At 43.6% G+C, this 26,987-nt stretch overlaps 2 protein-coding genes across 2 annotated transcripts; both read right to left on the minus strand.

Moving 5' to 3' along the window:
• Nucleotides 1-1,925: 1,925 nt before the first annotated feature.
• Nucleotides 1,926-10,734, minus strand: LOC139907745 (ceramide synthase-like). Its single transcript, XM_071894244.2, has 7 exons — nt 10,658-10,734; nt 9,403-9,546; nt 9,064-9,147; nt 6,670-6,895; nt 5,780-5,875; nt 4,882-4,991; nt 1,926-2,166 (listed from the first exon to the last, which is right to left on the minus strand). The coding sequence occupies exons 2-7, from the start codon at nt 9,519-9,521 to the stop codon at nt 1,926-1,928; spliced, it is 876 nt and encodes a 291-aa protein (XP_071750345.2). The 5' UTR covers nt 9,522-9,546; nt 10,658-10,734.
• A 6,606-nt stretch (nt 10,735-17,340) lies between these two features.
• Nucleotides 17,341-26,801, minus strand: nlk1 (nemo-like kinase, type 1). The gene is made up of 11 exons (XM_071894520.2): nt 26,031-26,801; nt 25,641-25,770; nt 25,425-25,480; nt 24,749-24,855; nt 24,099-24,184; nt 22,996-23,205; nt 22,103-22,204; nt 20,575-20,661; nt 19,980-20,178; nt 18,447-18,540; nt 17,341-17,389 (listed from the first exon to the last, which is right to left on the minus strand). The coding sequence occupies exons 1-11, from the start codon at nt 26,336-26,338 to the stop codon at nt 17,341-17,343; spliced, it is 1,428 nt and encodes a 475-aa protein (XP_071750621.1). The 5' UTR covers nt 26,339-26,801.
• Nucleotides 26,802-26,987: the final 186 nt, after the last annotated feature.

The following is a 26,987-nucleotide window of genomic DNA, read 5'->3' on the forward strand; positions in this document are numbered from 1 at the left end:
GACTGATAATTACTGAGCAATGTACAAGTAAAAAAGATGCTAGGCCCGTTCTGTGGTTTCTGTTGTTTTCTGTTATTTGTGTGGAGTTACTATGGAGTAAGTTTATATATGAGAATGGTGTACAGTCAGTAGTGGTATGTCTTTTCTAAAATATATCATGTATTAATGGGACCTAATGAAAAACCATTGATTGTGATTGAAAGTGATTGTTTCTGGTGTCGTCACTTACTGTAATGAATGGAAAAAAATATTCCAGCAACACTTGCAGTACTGAGAGTGAATATTTATCATTAAAACCAATGTGTTTCAGCTCGTGGTCTTCGTCAGGGTTCATTAAAGATAGATATAGAGATTTATATAGATAGATATTAAAGATAAATCAGTGCAGAGAGCGTGTTTCTTCCTTTTTCAACTAGTTTATTCTTCACGTCCAGCACCGCTCTAAGTTTTCACTTAATCTAATACAATTATGGTAAAAGCATCTTTTTTACTTGTATATTACTCAGTAATTCCCAGTCATTCTAATGCTATAACTAGTTATTACATCTATTTTGCTTGGATATTTACAGTCATTATTGTGTAATTTAAAGGGTTAGCCAGCCTTCCTGGAGGCCTTAGTGTCCTTTAGTCTACATATTTCATTCATGCCGTTCTTTGGTCCAGCCAGGTCCAGCCAGGTCCAGGTCCCTCACACTCCCTCCCCCAAAATCTTTATTTCTGCATCAGTTGCTGCAGTTTGAGCCTCTAGTTCAAACTTTCCTCTTCTGCCATTCATCTCAGCTGAGAGCTTGGCTTCTTCTATTTCAAGTTGGCGTTTACTTTCCAGCACTTGTATTATTTTATTTTCCAGAACAACAACAACAACTGTATTTAAAAAGATCAGTTTTTATTACAGTATCATAAATTAAGTGTAATGGCACCTGTATTGTCTCTTGGGGGAAAATGGGCGTCCATGGCCAAAATTTGTGTCCATTTGGGAGTTTTTTACATGAAAACATTTGGGAAGCCGTGATAAAGAGTGTGCAGTTCAACAGTTAACCCAACTGAGTCTGAATATTGAGTAGGTATCATTTACAGCAGTGTCACAATCTAAATACCTTTGTCTAATTGCCTTTTCTAAGAGTCTGGGTAATCAAACAGCCAAATCTATTCAAATTACTATTTTGTTTTACCTCTAAAATATTACAGTTTCCATTTTTTGTAATCAGTTTATTGTAATTCTGTTGCATGTAATCCCTTACTGTCCAATCCTGCTCATTTCTCATTCATTCTGAGGAAAAACCAAAACTGATCCCAGAGCAGCAATCAGCTTTATCCTGTTTCCCCTCTTAGTGTCACTAGTGTTGGTCAACTTAAGACAGTTCACTCGTTTTGCATTCTTTAGATTTGCCCTTACAGACGGGGAGAGCTCATGAATTGATTTAATTCCTAAATGCTGACTCGGGTCAGGACCGTTGGCCGTTTTCTGTCGAGGGATTTTCCGTCCCTGTGCAGCTCTTCTTAGACACACCGACACACTCTCAGCCTCTCTCTCCTGTGGCAATCTCGCTTCATGATGCACTTAATTATGTTCTCTGTTCATTAGTCAGCTGTTCGCTTTCCTCCCATACATTTTCCCCAGGCTATTCAGGGGTTTGAACCTCTCCTCTAACCTCATTAACTCTGTCAGAGCCACCGTTTGCCTTCAACCCTCCTCTCTCCCTCACTCTTGTTGCTCTCATACTTTCTCTTGTGCGTCAAAGGAGGAGAAACGCTCAACTTTCCACTTCACTCTTGTGTTTGTAGACAAAAGTCAGTCAGCAGTTCCTTCCTTTTTGTGTTTTGGCTCATGTTTGCTGGGTTGAAGTCGCCCAGCAGACTCCAGCAGTCTTTCCATGCTCCTCTCTGCCTTCTTCTTCTTCTTCACCTCCTTCTCCACCCTCTGCTCAGTGTTTGTCCGTCTCTCTGTCCGCCTGGTGGGAGGTGTAGCCGTTGTCTGGGGGCAGGAGGCGGTCTGAGTCGGCCGGGACGGGCGGCGCGGAGCTCAGGCTTCTCGTCAGAAGGCGGAAAGCTCCTCTGCAGATCAGACAGAACCAGTAGAGCTGCAGAGCCATGAGGAGAGCGGCTCCCATGTTGCACTGCCACGGAGCGACCAGCGGCACCGAGTACAGAGGGATGGAGGCGTACCTGCAACACAGGCCAGAGGGCGCTGCTGTCAAACACATCAGATAACTGTGCCAGTAGAGACAGACAGAGGCACACCAAACTCCATTCAGATTTCTGGCAATTTACAACATTTTACTCAAGATCTTTTCTGAATCATTCTCTTTCATTTGGCACAAATACAATCTACCAAACAGGACTTTATCTCAATCAAATTTTAACTTGTTGAATTGGTTCACCTGTTATTTCCACACTCTTCTTCTATCAAATTACATCATGGTAGCGGCAGTGTGGATCAGTTCTAAAAGTGAAATGTGATTAAAATAAGTGCTGCTTGGATTACATGTATGCCAAATTGAAGAGTGGATCCTAACAGTTCAGAAAAGGTATTAAGGTTGTATTTTATGTGGTATTTACCTTTGCTGGTAATCAAGACTACATTAAATTGCCAGATTTTTTAAAAGAGCTTGGCATGAAATTTTCTCCTTTCAAGAGAGAGCAACACATACTGTGGCAAAGCGCTCTGGAGCGAAACTACAACAGCTGAATGAAACTGTTGAATGGATGCAGACAGACAGACTGTTAAATATTCATCTTTGCTTTATAAATTACCTTCAAGTCAATAAAAAGAAAGAGGGCTTTACTTTACTTAAAATCAATTATAAAGTGCGTTTTAGTGTCATTTAACTTGCTTGTTTCACAACATGTACACTCCTATTGAGCTATTGATTATTCCTGTACTCAATAGCTCCATCAAAACTCAGCAACCCAGACCACCAGGCCAACTAATACTTCACACTCATGGAAAAAAGGCACAAGTCCCCTAAGCAATGATAATGCCAAAGCATCTTTCAGTTAAAATACTTTTGACCAAATTAATTGCTTTATGGGTCAAAACCTGAAGAGGGCGCTGTTCTTCCAGAGCAAACTGAGCTAAAGCTTTCAGTTTCTGGCAGCAGATGGTGGAAGGAGGGAAAGGCCGAAGGACGAAAATGATAATATCACTCTCCAACGAAAATGATATAGTCCATTTTCTCCATTGGAGATAGTAACATCCTTCTGTGTGAAAAAGGCAGAAAACCAAGTCCTGCATGTCTGACTGTGAGCAGATTAGCGCTCTGTTGTTTCTTCACAGATCAGATGAAGCAGAGATTATCACCAAGCCTGTTAAGAAGCTAAACCTTCAGCCTTTCTGTCTTAAAGCTAGTCAGCAACTAGAGGGATAAAGTGACCATAACAGTGAGTGTCCTGAAGCTCGTGAATCCTCTGAGTTAATCAGCTGATAAAAGTGAACAGATGTCACTGACGGCCGTTTCATCATTTCACCTACTGCAATATAATCACTTTCAAATGTGTTTTAACAATGAGAAAATATCAGTTTATCTCCTAAGCAAGAACAGGATTATTGGTAGGAAGGATTTCAATTAAGGATACACTGATATATTAGGCAGACGGGTCTCGCAAGTTGACTACCGATATATCGGTTTGCTGATATTACGGATATATAGGATATATAGGATATATATTGGCCTTTTATTAAAATTAAAATCAGCCAGTCAATGTAGCCCACCTCTGACATGATGGGATATGATGCCAGTTTGTCTTTTATACATACTTTAGATGCATATTAAAGCTGCTATGTGTAATATTTTTAAACATCAATATATCGTCAAATTAATTGTGGTACCTTGGTATAATTACAGTAAACAAATGAGACTATAGTCTCACTGGTAGCCTCTATCTCACACCTGTGGTATTGTTAGTGCTAGTGTTTCTCAAAATTAAGACTACATTTCCCATAAACCCCGTTGCTTCTTGGCAATGATCTTGTTTGTTGACGGGTTATTTATTTACAATTATACTAATGTCTCCAAATTTATGAAGTAATAAATTATTGATGTTTAAATGCTACATGTAGCACCTTTAGGATTTTACTAATATTAAACTTTTAAGGCTTTTAAACTCTCCTGGCCTTTCTAAAGTGAACCAGCGATGTCATACTCCCAATTCTGGGATTACTGCAAGTAAACTGGAGAAAGACACACAGGGAGATGGATACAGAGAGACGGGGAGATGGACAGAGAGACGGGGGGATGGACAGAGAGACGGGGGGACGGATAGAGAGACGGGAGATTGATAGAGAGATGGGGAGATGGACAGAGAGACAGGGAGAGAGAGACAGGCAGATGGACAGAGAGACAGGGAGATGGACAGAGACGGGGAGATGGATAGAGAGACAGGGAGAGAGAGACAGGCAGATGGACAGAGAGACAGGGAGATGGACAGAGACGGGGAGATGGATAGAGAGACAGGGAGAGAGAGACAGGCAGATGGACAGAAAGACAGGCAGATGGACAGAAAGACAGGCAGATGGACAGAGACAGGGAGATGGACAGAGAGACGGGGAGATGGACAGAGAGACAGGGAGAGAGACAGAGAGACAGGCAGATGGACAGAGAGACAGGGAGAGAGACAGGCAGATGGACAGAGAGACAGGGAGATGGACAGAGAGACAGGGAGAGAGAAACAGGCAGATGGACAGAGAGACAGGGAGAGAGACAGGCAGATGGACAGAGAGACAGGGAGATGGACAGAGAGACAGGGAGAGAGACAGGGAGAGAGACAGGGAGAGAGAGACAGGCAGACGGACAGAGAGACAGGGAGAGAGAGACAGGCAGATGGACAGAGAGACAGGCAGACGGACAGAGAGACAGGCAGCATGCAGCAGGGAGGTCCTACCTGCTGTAGGCGTAGTACAGGTAAGGGAAGAGCAACACTCGACAGCTGAAGAAAGCGACCAGCATGAGCGCTCCGTTCACTTTGTGCAGGAGAATGTGCTGCTTGTTGAACTGATGGGACGAAACCAGAACGAGAGAAACCGACAGAATCGGGTCCAGAGTGAGGGAGGATAAAGGGAAAAGATAAAAGGTGAGATAGAAGACATCAAAAAAGCGTTAAATTCCTCAAGTCAGTTTGGTGTGAGTTAACTTCATGTAGCACTGAAGAGAAAATACAATTAGTACTGGAGGAGTGGAGAGAGCGGCAGGGATGAGAGATGGAGGGATAGGAAGAAGGGATGATAGAGTCCATTTTCTCCATTAGAGATATTAACATCCTTCTGTGTTGGAAAAGGCAGAAAACCAAGTTGCTTCACAGTTCATGTTAAACAGCGCTCTTGGTACCGGATCCTGTACATTGTAAATAAATATCACGTTTATTTGAAGACAGAAAGTGGTCAAACTCCTTCCATGTTGCAGCAGCCACATGTTACATCTTCACCTGCCCACATATGTGCATGATATGTGCATGATTCAACCTTCCTGGATATATTACTGTATTATTATTAAATGCATCATCAAGTTGAGGCTCTAGCTGCAAGTTCCTCAGAAGAAAACCTAAACCGTCTAAAATCATCTGTGTGCTTGATGAAAGATCGCTGTAATGATTTCATTCAAAAAACATCCAAATTGACTAAAATCAAACTACAAGTCAAAGTCAAATCCCAAGTCACCAGAACCCAAGTCAAGTCTCAAGTATTCTCTTCATGCATTAAGTCAAAATTGTGACTTGAGTCTGACTCAAGTCCACAACAGAGGTTTCAGAGCAGGCGGATGGGAGGGGTGGGGGGGTTAATTACCTGGATCAGGACTTTCCCCAGACAGACGGACGGAGTGCTGAGCTCAGCCAGAAACAAGACGCCCTGGAAGTAATCGCCCCTCCCCTGCCTCCAGAACTGAGAGAGAGAGACAGACAGACAGACAGACAGACAGACAGACAGACAGACAGAGAGACAGACAGACAGACAGAGAGACAGACAGACAGACAGACAGACAGACAGACAGACAGACAGACAGAGAGACAGACAGACAGACAGACAGACAGACAGAGAGACAGACAGACAGACAGACAGGCAGACAGACAGACGGACAGAGAGACAGACAGACAGACAGACAGACAGGCAGATGGACAGACAGACAGACAGACAGACAGGCAGGCAGACAGACAGACAGATGGATCAGAAGAGGGAGAATAGGAGGCACTTGAAAGATAATTGTATTTGTTTCCAAGCGTTTCACCAATCAAACCCTCTCAGATCCTAATGCAAGCAATTGTGAAACTTTTGTAAAAATGGATTTGTACGGACTAGAATCAAAAATTTCCCCCTCAGATTCAGCGGCTTTAGTTTTCATTTCAGCCATGACCATTTTCTGCCATTTTGAATTTTATGCAACATTGATCTAATCTCAATGAAACTTTGCACACAGCACATGTGGACATTATGGCACAGAATTTTAATACTCTTAACCATCTGCGAAGCACAAGCAAATTTGACTGCGAAGACATGCAAACAGGAAGTGAGGCGTATTTGCTACACGCTTGATGCTACTGCAACCAAACTCCACATCCATGTTTCTTTCCATGTTTACTCACAAGAATCATCTAAGTTTCATCTAATCTATCTGAGCATCCTTTGTCCGTTCATTCAAACTCCACTTCTCTCCACTGATCCCTGGTCTCCATAGTTACCACTGATGCTGGGAAGCAGACGGCCACCATGAAGAGGTGATGCAGCACCATGAGCGCCTCGCGCCGCAGGTAGCCGGCCGCCGCGGCGCCCATCGACCCGCCGCCCTCCTCCTCCTCCTCGTGACCTTTGACCTGCAGCTTGTGCCAGTAGCACAGGAACATGGCGTAGATGTCGTAGGCAAAGTAAGGCGTGGCGAAGAGAATATAGGTGTCGGTCAGCCAGTGCCTGAGGGAAGACGAGGAGGAGGGAGAAAGAAGAGGAGGAGGAGGAGGGAGAAAGAAGAGGAGGAGGAGGAGGGAGAAAGAAGAAGAAGAGGAGGAGGGAGAAAGAAGAGGAGGAGGAGGGAGAAAGAAGAGGAGGAGGAGGAGGGAGAAAGAAGAGGAGGAGGAGGAGGGAGAAAGAAGAAGAAGAGGAGGAGGAGGAGGAGGGAGAAAGAAGAAGAAGAGGAGGAGGAGGAGGAGGGAGAAAGAAGAAGAAGAGGAGGAGGAGGAGGAGGGAGAAAGAAGAAGAAGAGGAGGAGGAGGAGGAGGAGGAGGGAGAAAGAAGATGAGGAGGAGGAGGGAGAAAGAAGAGGAGGAGGAGGGAGAAAGAAGAAGAGGAGGAGGGAGAAAGAAGAAGAGGAGGAGGAGGAGGGAGAAAGAAGAGGAGGAGGAGGGAGAAAGAAGAAGAGGAGGAGGAGGAGGGAGAAAGGAGAGGAAAAGAAGAGGAAGTGAGTCAGTGTGGAGGTCAGAGGAGAAACAGAAGAGCTCCTCCTGCCCAGAGATCAGTTGTTTCTTAGAGAGTTAGACCGATATATCAGGCTGATATTTCATTAAAAATCACGTCAGCCTGTGTTGTCCACCTCTGATATGTGTTTGACCGATTACATATTTACTGTAGAATTGATGAAAATGATATGATTTATTTGTATTACACAATGCCTGTTGCCAACATATACAAAATACCTATTGTCAACTTCTATCATTATACCTTTAACTAGAAAATGTGCCGCAGTAGAGCACAGACAACACCCTGCAAGGAACGTTATGCACCTTTTGGTGATAAGCCACGCCCACCACCACGCCCCCTTTAGGCCAATCCACATGAAAAGTGAATCAGTTCTTCCTTGGCTCATAACCAACCTTCACACCAAGTTTTGTGCAAATCCGTGCCCAACTTTTAGAGATGTCCTGCTAACAGACGGACAGACGGACACACAGATGCAGGCGAAGATATTACCTCATTGACGGAGGTAACAACACTAAACTAAAACTACCAAACCCACACTACAACTAAACTGAAATTGAAATTCCAGACTAGTATGCATGAATATGTTTTATCGTCATTATTATTAGCAGTAGTAGTAGTTGGTTTCAGTGGAGAGTTTTAGTGTCCCATGGTCTGAATGCTGTTTCAGAGGCTTTTCCACCCTGACAATAAAACGGTCAGATTTAAAGATATTGAATATGGGCTGTCACGGGGTTAAAGTGCCTCCTACCCAGGGTTCCTTGCTGTATGAGGGCCGAGGCTGTGGAGTGATTTGTTAATCAAATGGGCCCCGGCGCTCAGACCAACCCTCTCCACTTTGACTGGGAAATGAAGCCCCCGTTCCCCCCCCCCCCTCTCCTCGGTGTGGTAGATTAGGGATCACTGTGACCGTCTTAGTGGCACTAAAATAGCTGCTGCTGCTGCTGCTGCTGCTGCTGCTGGCTTGGCTGGAGAGACTAATTAGGTTGAGATTGTAATTAGATTAGGTGAGGGATGCGGCAGGATCCAGGAGAGACTGAGGTCTGGTTTCTAGACACTTTCACACTCGCTGGGCTTCCACCGATACCGACACCAACATTGCCGATATTTCCGGATAGAAGTAACGATATTTTGTGGCTGATATTCAATATCTTTAAAATTTGACTGTTTTCATTATGCTTTTCCATTTTCATGTATTCAGTGTTTGCCCCTGAATTGTATTCTTAAAATGGAAAAGCCTCTGAAACAGCATTTAGACCACGGGACACTAAAACTCTCCACCGAAACCCACGACACTAAGAAAAATAAAACATATTCTTGCATACTTGTGTTGAATCTGATCAAAATATCACATTGGTATCAGTTCAAATGCAGGTCTTCCCACAGACAACCAGTGTAGTATTGATCAATTCTACATTAAATATGTAATCAATCAAACTGCCTCATATCAGAAGTAGACGACACTGACTGGACCAGATCTGATTTTTCGGAAAGATCTGAATTGATCTGAAAGGCCGATATTGGTCCCACATATCGGCAGACTGATTTATCGGTCCGACCCAAGAACACAAAGAAGGGTGTGCTCAGAGGGAGGCAAAGAGTCCGTCTTTTTGCACACACACTAACATACATAAAGATGGACACACACACACACATTTTGTACTCACTTGTCCTCCATGACGTCTTTGCAAGAAGAGGCGATGATGCCTCCGGCTGAACAGGCCATGACAGCCTGGACGGACGACACCAGCCTGAGAGGAAACCACAGCAGCATCTGGTCAGCAGGTCATGACATCGTTTCCTCCACTTTCATTCATATTGTATGGTGAAACTACTGAGAACGCAGAATCTGCCGGTGTTTGGTGAATTGCATTTTTCAATTAATATTTTCATTTGAGTCACCTGAAAGTGAATTGACCCCAAGTCACCTGGTTCTAGTGTTTATGCAGAATGCCTGTGTGTGAGTGTGTGTGTGTGTGTGTGTGTGTGTGTGTGTGTGTTCTTACCGAGCAGAAACGATGGCAGCGTCTCCTTCGCTCCATCCCAACACGCTCTTCAGACTCTGCTTAGACAGCAGGAAGAGTCCGGGGAAGAAGACGCAGCCGGCAGCCAGGAGGGCCAACATGATGCCTGGGTCTCACTGCCTTCGTCTGTGTGTGTGTGTGTGTGTGTAATGTGTGTGTATGTAAGTGTGCGTGTTCGTTCTCACACGCCACCTTGATGTGCTGGAAGCTTTAAAGGACAGGTGGCTGTTGAGCCTGAGCAAGAGGCTCAAGTGGGCGGGGCATGCTGTCCATAAGCCCTGGAAGCTGCCGGAGGGCTTGTTGTGGCCGGGGAGCGGCCGGCCTGCAGGAGGAGGAATGTATTCTGTGATAACACTGCACTGATTTATGAGCCTGACATGCCATCAGGTGCAGACAATATATAACACTTTAGTTTAGTTTATTGCACACATTAAGAAGAAAAAACATCATGTCACATAACAGTGAAGGGAGACTTGGAGTGATGCCGAGCTGCAAGTAGTGACAGATAGAAACGGTTTGCATATTGATGACAGTAAAGCCTATTAGTTATCAATATGCTTGTCAATAGTTTCATACTAACAATAACACCTTGAATGGAGTTTAATCTGTAGTAAAACTGGATAAACAAATCTCTATCCATTCTAACTTATCGAAAACCCTGATTCAACTAAGTGAATCTTTTGTCAACCAAAATAATCAGGCTACTCAAGGGAGTAGCAAGTAAGCTATCGGGTAAATGTGTGTGTGTGTGTGTGTGAGAGTGTGTGGTGGTGGTGGTGAGGGGTGGTTGGGTGTAATGAAAATGATGGTACGAAATGATCAAATTGAGGGAATGAGGTGTATCTTGCGCCCTTAATGTGGTAAATCACAACCTTTACTTTTTTTTTTTTTTTTTTGGCCATGCCCTCCTCATGAATTAGCAGAGCTGCTGCTGTTGGCCAATCAGGATCCAGCATTGTGAGGACTCTGGTCTTCAAATGGATTCAATTCAACTCAACTATTTTCACTAACCCACAAGTATTTGCAAGACATTGTGAAGACTGTTATTCTTATCCTGAGCCACCAGAGGACATTTGAAAGCAAAATCATCAAAACAGTGATATGGAAGCTTTAAATTGAGCAACACAAGCTCAGCCAGGAAACTCAGTCGTGCTGCAGTCTGTTGAATCCTGACAAACACCAATCACACACACTCTCGTTAACGGGGGCCGAGCATTTAAACCCTGCTGGTACTCACCCAGCCTGTCTGCTGCTTCTGATCTGCTGCTGTGCTGCAGGTTTTTAAGAGTTTTTGCTGTTTTTCCTCGCCCACCGCCACCACCTTACATCTGCTTTCATGTAGTGTGAGGGGGTAGGATGGGTGGAGGAGGGTGGGGTGTGTGTGTGTGTGTATACTCCCTGATTGGTAGCTCATGCTCGGTGCGCAGGGAGTACATAAAGGCACATATTCTCTCCGCCAAAAGAAAAAGTGCATTGCCATGTCATCTCATTAAAGTAAACGGTTCAATTCCAATATATGGGAGTTTTCCCTGACTGAAATGTGTTTCTGTGAAGCCTGCAGTCCGTCTCGGGTCTCTTCTGTGGGCGGAAACAGCAGCAGGCCGGCTGCTGCATGAAGGTTATACTTCACCTGGTGAAAGCATGTTATGTACATAGAGAGGGATGCAGCGGCGTGCGTCACACGTTTGTCAACTCACCGTGCCTCCCTCCCACCCACAGGTATACAGGAGAGAGAGAGAGGGAGAGGGAGAGGGAGAGGGAGAGGGAGAGGGAGAGGGAGGGAGAGAGAGAGAGAGAGAGAGAGGCTACAAAACAGAGGGGAGAAGAAGTGGAAAAAAAAAAATCTTGTCACTCAGTAATTAACGCCTCACTCCCAAAAGGCTGATTCTGGGTTACACTGATATATCGGGCCGATATTGTCTCTTTTGGGAAAATCATACGCATTTGAGGCATTTAGACCTTCATGGGACACTAAAACTCTCCACTGAAAGCCTGTACTACTGTTTTAGTTGGGTCAGCAGCTGCTTCAGGCAGAGTGAGGCAGGTTTCACTGCAGGTTTTACAGACTGTTGAGTAAAATCCTCCCACACCACACTGGAATGGTTTCTCTGGACAGACATCTGATATGAAAATAATTAAATTATATTCACTAGCTGTGTTCAGGGAGGAACCTCAGTCATATCAGAGGTGGACGACATCGACTGGCTGAAATCCAATATCAGCCCGATTTATCAGTCTAACCCTTGTTACACTACTAATGGTAACTGTACTAACCCCAATATCCTCCACTTTAAGTCATTACAATCCCATAGTAAACCCATAGCTTTATCAATATACAGCATGGATCAATGGGCAAAAACCCGTGAACAGGCCGGACAATAGTTCTTAAAACTGGAAGGGAAGGATGCACTTTTGTTTGATGTGACAAAATGCAGGAAAACAATGTCCATAAAACTCTAGGTTTGCCACATACTTCATGATTTATAGACTGGCTTTTTTCCGTTAGTTAAGAGTGTATTATGATTATTATATGTCTCTTGTTTTTATTTTGCTGTAAAAAAAAAAGTGAAATCCAGCAATCTTGTTACTAAGGCATTACCTGAGAGTGACTAGGCCGTAGATATCGATATATTTGTGTATAGTCGGTATAGGAATGGAAGGAAATATTGTGTTTATGGGCCAAGTTGGAGCAGGTAAATGGAAAAGAAGATTGGCCCTAATATTGATCCCTGAGGGACTCCACAGGTAAAGACTGTTGAAGAAGTAGAGGAGCTTCAGATAGTGACAGAGGAAGGAAGAACAGATGGAGATGGATGGATCAGTTTACATCGGGACTGCAGGGTCAGATTTTGGACGGTCTCCCAGACACAGAGGAGTTTCAGCTCCACATTTAGGAACCGGACCAGCTGGTGGGACGGAGCAGGAGAACTGGCTCCGGGCTTCTGAACACAACTGTCAAGCCAGCTGGGACAAAAAAGTGGGACTTCTGGTCATAACCTTCAAAGCAAAACCCTTACTGACCAACATGTGTTAACTTAAAATGCTTTTTAGTACAAAGTTCCATATTTAAATACATAATATATTTAAGGAGGAATCTGTAAATGGGAAAAACAAGTGAAAACTAGCTTGATGCTATACACTCTTGCCAGCTGTGTCTTGGCAAATCATGAAATCAAATCATCAGTCATTTCTCACTACTTCAACATTATTATTAACACACATTTAGCTACTATGCTAATGTTACATCCTCAACTAAGGATTCTACAAACAACAAAGAAGCCAAACAAACAATATGCAAAACCCAAGTCGGTGTTGTAAAATGACACGACTTACCTTATCAGTAAACCAGGGAACTTGAAATAAATCTTCTAGCTAGACAAACACTTCCACCAGGTGAAAAAATATATATATCAATCTTGCCATGCAACTATAGTGAAAACTAGCAGCAGCAAGTTGCTATAATAGCTGCTATCAGGCAATTCAGAGACCTAAGGAAAATCCTACAAGCTCTTCTCTCAGCACACGGAGAAGCTAAAAAATAAAATAAAAAGTGAAAATGACTCGTTAGTGACATTTTAACCAGGGGTGCAGTGGAGGATAAACTCACCATAACTCAGTTTATCCACCTTTTGAGGCCGATATAAAACTTTAGGTAAATTCAACTGATGCAAGTTATGTGAGGATAATATTATAATATTATCTTTTTCTATTCTGAAAAAGATAATAGATTTTTTGTTCATATAGGTGGTTTTTTTGTCATCTCTGGTTTTAACTTCATTGAAGGATTACATGGTGTCTCTATGGGTTGAGAAAATCTTACGCCTTATGAAACTCAATGGATAAATTCAAAAATGCACAAGATGTCAAGCTAAAACAAAGCTGTTTTCCTTAAGTTAGTGAAAAGTTGACATGTTAGATAAAAGGTTTCCACCTGACTAGTAAAACATGTCAGGATGGATGTTAGGATAGATGACAGGCTACAGGAATATTATCCAGTGTCTATTCATTTATTTATCATTCACTACTTTAACTCTAAACATTTTTTTAAGAAATTCAAGTATTTGTTGGGAACACAAGTCAAAAAAAAAAAAAAAAAAAAAAAAAACTTTTGCTAAAACGTTATGACAAAAACAGAACATCTTTTTTCAAAACAACATTGGTTTCATATTCATAATAAACACATATCAAGTTTCTTTTCATATCTGAAAAAATGCCTAACCTCTATAGATGGCCGGTCGTCTGTCCGCCCCGCTCTGCTCTGCTCTACACAGCTTCCACTTCAACGTCTATTGGCAAAAAACTGAACAGACAAGAGCTGAAAAATGCGACAGAGATCCTAAACGCACTCACCAACTACATAAGTGCAAGGGAGAAGGGGGGGAAGAGCGCACACAGGCCATCTATTTAAAACTTCCCTCTCTACTAACACAACAACAAATAAAAAACAAAAGAAAAAAAAAAATCTAAAATGGGGATCACAACAAACATAAAAAACTCCAGAATAAAATCACTTCCTAAGATGAATTAAATAAAATTACCACAAAATGTACGTTTTTTGTCAATGTTGACAACTCAACCATTGCACGGCATTCAAACCCAAACGCTCTCCATGGGATAATAAATATACACATGCAGATATACAAAGTTTTCTTTCAGTCCCTGTAGCGTCACCCGGCGTCGGGATGACGGCGCTCGCAGTCGCAGACAGGGACTGGCTTTTCCTAACAGTATTAGGTGAGGTTTGAGGGTAGAAGAAGAAGAATTGGGAATCCAGTCGGCGTGGATCCGAGAGGCCGCCCTGAACCTCCGAGACGCCTCCTGGTGACGGCGGGGCCGCCGTCGACGCTCAGCGCTCCTTCCTGTTCGGGGGTTTAGGGATGCACCGCTACCGAGTCCGAGTGTCACACGTTGAAGTACTGGTTTACCTAAAGTGGGGGTCGACGGTCCTTGAGGGGGTCTCCCAGCAAAAGGAGGGGTAGTTTCATAACACTATAATTTAATTCAGTGGAAATTATCCCCAATTAGATGATGTCTAATGTGAGAATGATTGCAAGAATGACTATTGTAATCCTAAATTTCACTCTCACCAGGGAGAAGTGGGTAGACAGTTCTTCAAATCCTAATACCTAATCCAGTGGTTCTCAACCTGGGAGTTGGTTTCTGGGATAAGAAAAAAAAACGTATTTCTATCATACAAATTTGTGATCTTGTCTATTTTTTGTGTTTATTTCTCTAATTTTTGCTTTTTTCTTGTGAAATACAGAATAGTTTTCAGCCTCTAGGCCTTCTCTGATGTCAAATGAAACTATGAAATGAAAATCATTCTCTGGTTGGACTGTCTTTGACAGGGGGGGTTCGCAAGAAGACATCGCTTGGTTTTAAGGGGTCACAAGCGAAAAAGGTTGAGAACCACTGACCTGATCAATAAGAATCGCCTCATGAGTCCCTGGGACTTCATCTTATCCAATGTGGGTGTGTGTGGCCCTAATGTGTGTCTATTTGGGGTCCGTTTGAGAACCCCTGACTCCAACCATTGGTTTGGGCTCACTGGACAAAAATCACTATGATGTAATCCATTTTACACCATTAGAGAGAACCGACGCTCTTCTGAGGGCGCAAAAGCTAGAAAATTGACTCATGTAATCTCTGACTTGTTACAGAGTGACCGTTGGTATCAGGTAAAATCTTTCTAAAATCTGAAGTTTTAGCCCGGTATCGGCCTGATAGGCCACACCGGGATCGATACTGGTGCATCCCTAGGTGGGTTTGTACAATTCATAGTCTGCAATGGGACACCTGAGCCTTAAACTGAACAGGAACTAATACAACAACCAAAGAAAAGACAAGAAATAAAAACAACAAAAAAAAAAACAACACAGCAGCATTTCACCAACAAGCTCCCGACCATCTGCTCCCAGAAACCTTCAGCCGACGCTTACGGTGGGACGAAAGACGAGGAGTGACCGAGAGGTAAGAGAAAGGAGTCGGCGAGTCCAAAAGGAATGACGTTTCGTTGCAGTACATGGTAGGAGTTCAGTTTATAGATATGCACACGTCCCAGGTGCACCCCGGGGTCCAACGCCCTCCCTGCTCCACCCCTACTGGTTTTGAGGTAACGAGATCACCATGGGCAGACGGCCGCGTATTCCACTTACAAAAAAAAAAAAAAAAAAAAAATTGGGTGTAAAGACACACACACACTCTTCCACAGACACTCAATAAATTAAGAAATAAAAATAGGAGAAGCATGATCTGCGGGACACTCCAGCTTGCGTCTCTAAAGCCGCTTCCTCTTCCAGTTTCAGTTCCGTTTCCCCCCCCATTGGTTGGGTTTGGTCAGAAAGGCATGGCTGAAGAGTGAAGAGGTGAAGGTAGGGCTACGTTCAGCAGGAAGAAAAACTAAAGAACTCTGGGTAAATGTCAGGCGAGAAGACATATTGTTAAGAAAATACCTGTTGACATGACCTTTTCGGTGGTTTGTAGCCATTTCACCACTTTTTCGTCGTCGTTTTTGGCATTCAAAATTAAAAGAGCTGTCAATTATTTCTGGTTTTGGCATCTTCTACTTGCAGAATAGCTGTTTAGTTTACTTAAAAAAAGCACTAAAAGCAGTCATAACTCCTATTCCTGTTAGCATTGAAAAAAGCGAATTCTTACAATTTATACAATCTGTTGACATCGGAGATGGACAAATATGTAAAAGTGGCCATGGCTAACAAAATACAAAGCAGATGTTTAAATGTGATTTACAGAGAATCTCATGAACATTAGCTAGGGTATCTACATGTGGGGAACGAACAAACATGTACCTCACTCATGTTTTCCCCTATTTCTCACTGCTTCGCGCCCCTTTCCCACATGTATCCCTATGAGATCTTTGCCCGTCAATACCCAGCGTTTCCTCCTGCTGAACGCGGCCCAAGTCTTCTGAGGAGAAACACGTGAGGGCGGAGGCGGTCTACCAGCACTGATCCAGGGTCTGACATTAACTCATCACTACTCTGAATGAAAGACACTGGGGGGAAAAAAAACAACAAAAACGAACGACTGTGGTGAGAACTGCTACATCTGGAAACACAGTGCCGCGTTTGAATGATGTGTACAGTGAACTGTAGGATCAGAAACAAAACCTGGGGGTGGGGGGGTGGGGTGTAGCGGGTGGTGGTGGTGGTGGTGGGGGGGGGGGGGGGGGGGGGGGGGGGGGGGGGGGGGTGAGGTGAAACGCTGATCCGGTTCGGCGTCTGAAAACTGGTCGGCAAGAGAGAGAGAGCGCCGAGGAGCCTACTGCTTTCCCCCGCCTCTGAGTATCACTTGTATTTTTAAATTTTTTTTTTTACATTTTAAACCATATTGCACAGGGCTGGAATGACTTCAAAAAAAAAAAAAAAAATCAACTAAGCAATTATTCTACCAAACAATTGAAATCATTATTCCTTAATGTCTCTACTAACATACATGGAAAACCCAATCTAGCACTGAGTTCAGTCATTTTCCTCCTCCTCGCCGCAGCCTATATTTCTCTTCCTTATCCTTCCTCCAGAACGTCAGCAGCATTTGTTTTTTTGTTTCAGCACCGAAAATGCCTGTAGCATCAGCTGTTCAAGTCTTTAGTTTGAAGCGGGAGTTTTCATACTGAGAGGGGAGGCGGGGGGAGAGGTAGGGGGGGCGGGGGCGGGGGGGGCGGATGTGTACAATTTGTAGGAGGAGCGCAGGTGGGTCGGCTGTTTTCCACCCCCCCAACACGCGGCTGGGTGGGTGGATCGTTTCCCCTCCGCACCTCATCGTTCAAAAAAAAAAAAAAAAAAAAAAAAAAAGACAAAGAAGACCCAAATTCTTTTCTCCGGTGCTTCCAGACGCCACGGCCAGTGAAATCCTTTCTCCGAACTGCCGTCGCCTCCTCTACGCACAGAGGAGGATCCTTCATCTCTCCTCTTTCCTGGACACCTTGGAGGAGTGCCATGCAGTGGACCTGAGGAGGGAAGGAGAGGAGGGAAGGAGAGGAGGGAAGGAAAGGAAGGGAGGGAAGAAGAGGTTTTTCCAGGTGATTTGGTCAGAGAAAGGAAATCTCCTACTGCATACTACCTTCTAGGGTTAGACCATTATATCTGGCTGATACTGACTGGCCAATTTCAGATTTTTAAATATCATCCGCCTCCGACATGATGGAGATTCCTCTCTAGAAACAGCTACTAAATATTTCTGTATCAGATGGCTGAGCAGAGGAATCATTCCAGTGTGGTGTGGGAGGATTTTACCCAGCAGATTCAGAGGTGTCAGTCTGTAAAACCCTGCAGTGAAATCTTATTTTGTCATGTCATTTACTCATTTAAACAGTGTTTTTGTAAATGAATTCTTCATTTAAAAACGCAGTGAAGGTTTTTTGGAGTTTCCTCCTTCTTAAGGAGCTGCTAACCCTAAAATAATTTCATTAGTCTGGGTTTCAGTGGAGAGTTTTAGTGTCCCATGATGCTCTAAATGCTGCTTCAGAGGCTTTTCCACCCTGACAAGAAGAAAATGATGTGGGAAACACTGAATACTTTTACATTTTTGATCATGAAAATGCTCAAATTCCAAGGTAGGCAGGTCTTCAAAATCCCATTCGGGTTACTACCTACTAACTAGTATGCTGAAAATAAATGCTAAAATAGTAGAACTTTGAGCTTTCAGATGCACCGTTTACTGACTGACGTGAAAAACACACAGGGTTTTTACACACTTTCCATTTTAAAACTCCATACTTTTCAAGACTTTCATTTTTTGGACGATGCGGATTCATCACTTGGTGTTTTATACGCCTGACTATACAGGCTGAAAATATCACTGATCCTTAACAACACACACAGTCAGTTTCAGAATCAAGCAATGTGCAGTGTGAGGGTGAGTTTACACACTTTTTCCAAACTTCCTAAGCATTTTTTTTGGTGTATTTTTGTGTTATTTATATCATTTCTAAGATCAAAAGTGAAAGAGTTTAGTGTTGCTCCCCTATCAAGACGACAACACTTATCTAACTTCTCGTGTCTCACCTGATGAAGGTCTTGAAGGCGGCGCTCTGAGGGTTGATGCACAGCGGCACTCGTTTGCCCTGCTGGTGCTCCGTTATAAAGCGGTGGATTAACTCTGATGGAGGGACAAAAAAGAAATGCATGTATAATATATGCTATGAACCTTATGTACAGTAACTGAACCCATTGCAAGCTAGAAACAGTTTTCAAAGTGCTGACGCTGTGCTGTTTCCTGCCTCTGCTGCCTCTTATTGCTGTTTTGAGGATAAACATCAAGGTGGAAAAACAGTGGAAGACTGACACAGTTAGGTGGCCGGTGCACCAAGAGCAGTTACACTGTGAGATCTGACTCAGTGTTGACAATGTTGCCGTCAAAAGTTTGGGGACATCTTGCCTTTGCTAAATTTTCAAAGCCCTATTTGATTTTTCCAATTAAGAAGTAAGGAAAAAATGTATGCAATGCTTTTAACATAAAATAGATATTTACTAATCAACACTCAGTTTCATGTTCAAATCAAATTTTTATTTTTTGATGAACATATCGTTTTTTTAGTGTTATCGTCACAAATATTTGCACGTTGATTTTTTTTTCTCAGACTAAACCTAGTTAGTCTTCAATAGGGTTCAGTTATCGTAAACCGACAAAAAAAACACGTTTATTATTAAAAGCAGCAACACCAATAACACCAATGAGAAAGTGTTAATAAATCCACCTGCCTTGGGAGAGTCATGGTGTGTCGGCCTCTATTTTGATACTGACCTCGCCTGTTTTCATAACCACCTTGTGCACGATCATAAAAGGCTTTGGGGGAGGAGATGGGGGGGGGGGGGGGGGGGGGGGTGTATTGTGTCGTAGTTTGGTTGTTTGTAGCTTTGCTGCAGTTTGCCTGGCACTGCATGTTTAGGGCTGGGCAATAATTCAATATTATTGTTTATCGTCTTTCAGCGGAATCGTATCGCGATGATATGACGATTTTGCGATACACAATTTTGTTGTCTGAATTGATGATAAACAGCTAATTTTATTTAAAAACTGACGAAATGAGGTATGAAACATTTTAGGGAATATTATTTGAAAACATTTTTAGAGTTCACACTTTCATCACACTTTAAATTACCATTAGTGATGGGACAATATACTGAAATTCGATATATCGCAATATAAAAATGTGACAATACGTATCGTGGGGCAGATTAATGAATCGTGACATTAGCTCCATTTTATTCTGCTGTAATAATCACAAATGAGACGACTTGACCATCAGTTTCACAAGCTCTCCATCCAAATTATATTATTTGCACTTATTTGCGCAGTCAGACTTTGTTGTCATCGAACTTTATTTACTACCTCATATGGTGGATGTACTGAATCGTGAACCCCATATTGTGTATTGAATCGTATCGTGAGATAAGCAGATCGTCCCATCCCTAATTACCATGCAGTTCAATGGGATGAACATCAATCAAAATAAATCCTTATGATTATCATGATATTGATTTCAGCCCCATCTCCCAGCCCCGTGTCCCAGTCACACGGCGACCCGCGGCCCGTACCTTTGCCCTGCCACACAGACAGCAGGCTGTTCTCGTAGCTGTGGCTGAACGGTCGCTCGGCCGGCGGCTCGAAGTCTCGGGTGTAAACTCGTCCGCTGGGAACCGAGTAGCAGCACTGACACATGCAGGTGTGGTAGCGCAGTCGCCCCTCGTCCAGGTACGGGTGGGACAGGGCGTCGCTGCCCGAAATCCGTTTGGCCTGGATATGAACAGAGGAGGATGAAGTCACTCGCTGGTTTGACTTTACAGGTGAACCGATACCATTTCTTTTTTAGAAATAATATGATCCGATCCAAGTAATAATCAATTTACACTCATACAAGCTGCCTGGCATTGGCCTATTGTAAAACAATTATAGGAACAAGTACGTCAATTTAATTTATTTATTCATAAGATCCAATTATGCAGTGAACACTGTATAACATTTTTTAATACTGCTCAAACAGCTTACTGACGAACTCTCAACAACAGCTTATTCAAAATAGGTTAAAAGATAAAAACAACATATTCACAATAGATTAACAGATAAAAACAGCTTATTCAGAATAAGTCTGTTAAGTCCTTAAGTGTTTCTGTCTGCATCATCTGCTCTCACCGGATCAAACACCAACATCCGACACAGCAGGTGCACCGCCTCGTGAGTGGCTCCGTCAGAAAGCATGTAGAGTACAGACAGCGACGGCTGGGGGGAGAAAACATTAGAGCGTTAGAGACAGGCAGCAGCTGCACAACGCATCGACAAGTGGCAATGTTTCCTACAGGGTACTGATGGTGGTGCTGGGCAGGTAGGAGAGGCACTGCTATGGTTTCAGATTGGTAAATCTATCTGTGGTCGGCCACCAAAGATGAGTCTGATATGGGTTTTTGAAGGCCAATACTGATATTGTTGTATTGAAGCTGCGGATAGCCGATATATTCTGTGCAGTCAATCTATATCTTTATATTTGACCATTTTTGTGACTACAACATTCCCAAAAACTGCAATGATTCAGTGTTTCCCCCAGAATTATATACTTGTCAGGGTGGAAAAGCCTCTGAAACAGCATTTATACCCTCATGGGACACTAAAACTCTCCACTGAAAGCCAGACTAATGAAACTCTTTCAGGTGTGTCAGGCAGAGTGAGGCAGGTTTCACTGCAGGTTTCCCACACCACACTGGAGTCATTTATCTGGTTAGACATATTTTAATTTGCATGTTTATTTGAATGTGGATTTTATTGTGGCGTGTAAACATCCATGTCAGATTTCTTTCGTTTTTTTTCAAACTGAGCATGTCGGTCAACAGACAGCAATGTTGTCCCGGATGTTGCATTTACAAAACAAACAACATGACGCAGTGCGGGACGGAAGCAGAGAACGGCCAAGGTTGCTCATATTTTTTTTAGCCTGTTATCTTGAGGTCAGACTTAATTATTTTGTTATCTCCAGACGACAAATGAATTGTTTTGCCAAGCGTAGTAAGCCTGATAGTGTTGCTAATGTGTAGAAAGACTAAAGTGGAATTGACATTGTCAGAAGGAGAAATCACAACTGATCAACACATTCAATCAAGGTATGGAACCACAATCAGTAACGTACTGAAGTCGTGATCTGATCGGGAGAAAACATAACATAACACAAAAATATATGAGCAGCCACAGCCGCTCTCAGCTTTCATAGTGCAGTGACAAGTAATGGATCGATTTTTTAAATGAGTCCAAAAACCTCGTTATTAGCGAAACTGCGTTACTTCAAACCATGTAAATGTAATCAAAATATTGACATAAGCTCATTACTCCCAATAATCGGGTATTGGTGTGCATGTAAACATACTCAGTGATTTCCTACATTTCCCACAATGCAGCTTCGCCCCTTTCGCTAAACACAACCTGTCTTGTAGCTGCATTGCATTCTGGTCTCTCTCCTGCTCCTGTGGGTGGAGGAATTGGTTTCTCTCCTCTTCTACGATGGATTTCTCCCTGCATGATTGTTGAACGTCTCTTGGTGCAAAATGGCGGCTCTAGAAAGAAGCCCTCGCTCTTTGATTCTGAATGTTTACCGTTGTTTTTAAAAAAAAAAAAAAAAAAAACAGCACCAAACAGCAAAATAGACCCAGATTGACCACAGATTTCTGTCACCCACCGGTTTGTGGGGCCCCCTCAGGATGTGGGCTCTGGCTCCTTCGCAGGCCGACGCCATGGCAGAGAGAGGCGGAGTCCCCAGCAGGTCTGTGATCAGATCCAACTGGGACACAAGAAGAGACAGAGGACAGGAACCGTGTTAAAGAAAATCTGATGTCGACAGTGTGGACAATTCTCATCCTGTTTACTGCGCTGAACAGCTCAGCTCGATGCAAACAGGCAAATCTGCACATTCAACAGATTATCTAAAGGGGATATATTTGATACTAGAGCTGGCTGATAATTCAATGTGTGGAATCATATTGTGATGATATGACGATATTTGGGATATCCTGACACACAATTCTGCTGTCTAAACTGATGATAAAATTTTTGATTTTAAAACTCTGACAAACTGAGGTATGAAACATTTTAAGGAATATTATTTGAAATTTTCTGAATTTGAAATTCATTCAATATCAAAAATATATATATATAAAAAAAATCCTTATGATTATCATGATATTGATTTCAACCATATCGTCCAGCCCTACTTGATGAGGAGCATAGTTTTTTTTTTTTACATGTGAGGCCTTCTGTAGACTTGTTGATGTGAACATTTTGCGCATAAGCTGTAAATTCACCTTTGTTTTTTACATATTCTCTCCCATTTGTATATATTGCATATATCTCAATACTTGTACATCACATATTCATAATTCTTATTTCATTCATTACTTCATGCAAGTATATTTTCACATACATACACAGAATGTTTGACTGCTGTTATTTTGCTCACCCTCATAGTGCTGTAACTAATTTTCCTCTGCATACTTTTCATTCGTACATTTCCGCCTCACATGTTCTTGAAATGTTGGGAGTTGTTGTGTTAGTTTGAGGTTCGTCTGGTCTCACCTGCTGGATGGGACTCTGGGCCTGGAAGAGGATGCGTCGGCCCAGCAGCTCGGCGAAGATGCAGCCCACTGACCAGACGTCGATGGCGGAGCCGTAGTGCCGGCTGCCCATCAGCACCTCGGGGGCGCGGTAGTACTGCGTCACCACCTCCTGGGTCATGTGACGCGACGGGTCCGGCTCCTCCACCCGCGCCAACCCAAAGTCACAGATCTGACCGCGGGGGTGGGGAAGATGCAAGAGATGAGTTGTTATTTTGCTGAATTTACGCACTGGTTCGGTTACGTTTCACACGGCAAAATCTCAATTACTTAATCAATGAAGCAGTCGTTTCCTTCATTGGTCAGAAATTTGGTGCAGTAAAAGACTTTCTTCAGGGGTAAAACTCGTCCTTAACCCATAATTCACAGTGTGTTTAACCCACAATGCACTGTGCTTCCTGTAGTTGGGTGGGTTCATGGTCAGATCACGTTCTCCCTCCAAACAAAAGTTCAGGGTTGGTTTGGAAACGTAATGAGAAACATTCCTCTCAACAAGATCTTGGTCTGATTGTTACCGTCCATATCTGAGTCCGACTGCTGTTTTCTCATATGTGCAAACGAACCCAACAAAGAGTTCAGTTATTTTCAAACTTGGAGCAGTTTCTCTAGGTGTGAAAACACGTCTAAGAAAGTATGAGAAGAAGACAAAAGGCACGCTCAACATCAAACACTTAAACCTCGCAGGGTGCCAGGTTCAGAAAGATAAAATTTAACGAGGAAAAACTAATTCTCACTCCAGTCTCCCATTTGCTAATTCAGGCAGCAGCATGTTGTACAGGCGTTTTAGCACCCGGCGCTGAAGACGGCTGGTGCCAAAACGTCCGTATGACACGCTGCTGCTAGAATAAACAAGTAGAGACTGGAGAGGGAATTAGCAAGTGCTGGTTTTTCCTCGTTATATCACCCTCAGACTGAGCAGCAGGGGGTTTTCTGTTTCATCTACTAATGCACATGTAAAAGGTGATGGTCTATAATCTACTTAGTGCTTTGGGGCCGTACACATTTGTTTTTCCAACTGAAGTTATTGCAATTAAAAAACAAAACACACACAAGCAGGAGGCTTACCTTGAGCAGGCAGTTGCTGTTGACCAGAAGGTTTCCAGGTTTGATGTCCCTGTGCAGGATCCCAGCAGAATGAAGGTACTTCAAACCTGGACAAGAAAAGCAACAATTACATTGATTTCTCCTCTTCTTCCTGCGCTCTCTCACACCGGTGCAATCACACACACATGTCAAATGACCCTCTAGACATACAACCTAAACACAGTGTTCGCTATATAAATGGAACAAGAGCAGGTGTATCCGTCCATGGTCAAATGAAGGATGATTGGGTGCGTGTTTCTTCCAGTTTCAGGATTCCCACTGTGAGAAAATACATGCCTTTCCGAGTCAATGCTAATTAAACTCAGTGAGGAAGCACTCCATCTAAGAGTCTGTATCACTGCAATTTGAATACTGCAGAACCGTTCAGGAAAACTCAAAAGGTGTGGTGACGTAGTGGCATATATTATCGTGCGGCGATGATGGTGATATGCATTTATGGCCATGGATCAATCTGGGGAAGTCTTTAAGCAGAACATGATTTTATCATCTCGAGAAAACAAACTTTGTCATCCCAAGATCTCGAGATAATTTTCTCATTATCTCGGGGAAAACCGTATCGGTGTGCGGCGGCAGCTCAGCAGACGATCGGAGGCCGTTCGCCGGCCACTCACCTCGGAGGATCTGGTAGAGGAAGACCTTGATGTGGTCGGTGGTGAGAGGCTGAGGTGACACGATCACTTTGTGGAGGTCGCTCTGCATCAGCTCTGTTATCACGTAGCTGTGGGGTGGCGGCTGTCAAGGAAAAGCTGAGACAGATGGACTGACCTCCTGCCAACACAAACAAGCCTATCTCCGAATACCCGTCTCATTTGTCAGTTGTCAAAATGTACATGGTTGCATAACATGAGGTCAAGTTTGTTTGTGTGTGTGTGTGTGTGGCCCCAATACAAGTTTGTATGTGTTATACGCGTTTGACATTGCAAACACACAAAAAATTAGTGTGATGACAACCATCTATTTTCAATATTCACCAGTGGCCAGCCTCACATCTGCAGTGATGTGCTGGATTTAGACCAGAGACAAGTAGCTATATTAAGTAGAGAGAATAAAAAGGAGGACATGACAGGGACAATTAATGAAAAGAAACTGGGACAGAAGGCGTGAGGGAAGGAATGTATGTGGTAACGTGTGTGTGTGTGTGGGGGGGGGGGGTGGAAAGTGGCAGCGAAGGTGTAGTGAATGCTCCACAGCACTACTGGACAGATGAAGGCCGTGCTCTGAGATGTAAACGCCACACAAATCCGGCATCATGTTGACCAGCTGTTTGAGTGTGTGTGTAAAGGATACATTTCCTCAAAGCAGTCAATCTGCGGAGGCTGCAGAATGTCCAGGGCCGACAACACCTGGGTGGACAGAAGAAGAAGACATCAACAAACCACAATCACTTGTTTACCCTTCTCTGCCAACTGCAAAACATCTTTGAACCCCATCTACTGAAACTACCCCATCCTCCCCAGTCACACCTCCCTTCACCACATTTCCCTTTGTCCAGCCCAGTATTACATTGTCGTGTTTGAAGAAGCACAGCATCCTCAGCTCCCTGAAGACCCTCTTACAGGAGACCAGGTTCTGGAAGACATTGGGCATCTTCTTCAAAGCCACCTTGCGACCGTCACGGGGATCTGTAACTGACCTGCAGGAAAGTGAGACGTACAGCTAGTCAGACGCACACTCAAAAAACAGTGTTTTCATCCAGGTTCCCTTGAGGAGAGCAAACTCCTCTGTGCACACAGAGCTTCTGCTATGCAAAGATTTAGTCTTCTGTGCAAGCTTGGCAGGTCATTTGATTCTGAACATATGCTAAAAGCCTTCCTGCGGTGCCTCAGTAATATTCTGACATACTGCAAGTACAACAGTGGAGCTGAAGGATCTTTTTTATGGAAGTTCACTTACCAGACGACTCCAAATGCGCCATAGCCGATGGGGCGGTCTGGCTCCATCTCCGCGGGGCTTGGCACCTCACTGGCCGGGTTGCTGTAAGGCTGAGGCACCGCAGCCCCGCCGCCGGTGCTTCCCCCAAGAGATGTGGGGTGGCGGGGCGTCCCCGCCGGGGCAGTGGGTCCCGTCAGACACGGCGTAGCGCTGAGGCCCGTGGAGGGAGCTCCGGAGGAAGAGTTGACGCAGAAATACTTGTGGCCCAACTCTGAGCCCGGAAACAAGTTGCCACACACTGTCTGCCGGCCTGCACCATGGAAAGCCATCCTACCTCCAAACCCTGCCAGTCCACTTTGTCTGAGAGCTACACCAAGCTACTGTAACCCAGCTAGGCGCGAAGGGAATACATGTCTTCAATGAGCATGACAAATCAGTTTCCTATGCACACATACAAGGCAGACTCTGCCGAACATGACATGCACTAATGTAAACAACCGAACTCGATGGCAAGATGAAGAAAAGCTAAGTTGCTACAAACACTGTAGCCAGAACGAGCTGAATTAGTCAGCTACGATGGAGAGACAGACACATTAAAACTCTGAAGTATGTTCGTAAAACAGTGACATTCATGAAGCCCAGTCCTGGCTGTGCCGCACAGTTAACTTACAAACCACCGACTAACTTGAGTAAGCGAGCTAAGTTACCTTTGTTTATTGCAAGCCGTAAGTTAGCTGGTTAGGTAAGTTGCTCGATTAAGTCAGCTAACAGTAAGTGGCTAGTCAGTCAGTCAGAGACGACTTCAAATATAAAATAATTAAATGTACAACCAGCTGCTAACACCAGACGGTCTGGCTGCAGTGTGAACTTCGCAATCATAAGCGTGTGAATCAACGTTAAGTTATTTCCGTATGAAATGCCTTATAATAAATCCTCTGCTGCCGGGCTAACAGCTACCATGCTAACCAGCTGTTCTAG

This window comes from Centroberyx gerrardi, chromosome 7, assembly GCF_048128805.1.
Source record: "Centroberyx gerrardi isolate f3 chromosome 7, fCenGer3.hap1.cur.20231027, whole genome shotgun sequence".
Lineage (NCBI taxonomy): Eukaryota > Metazoa > Chordata > Actinopteri > Beryciformes > Berycidae > Centroberyx > Centroberyx gerrardi.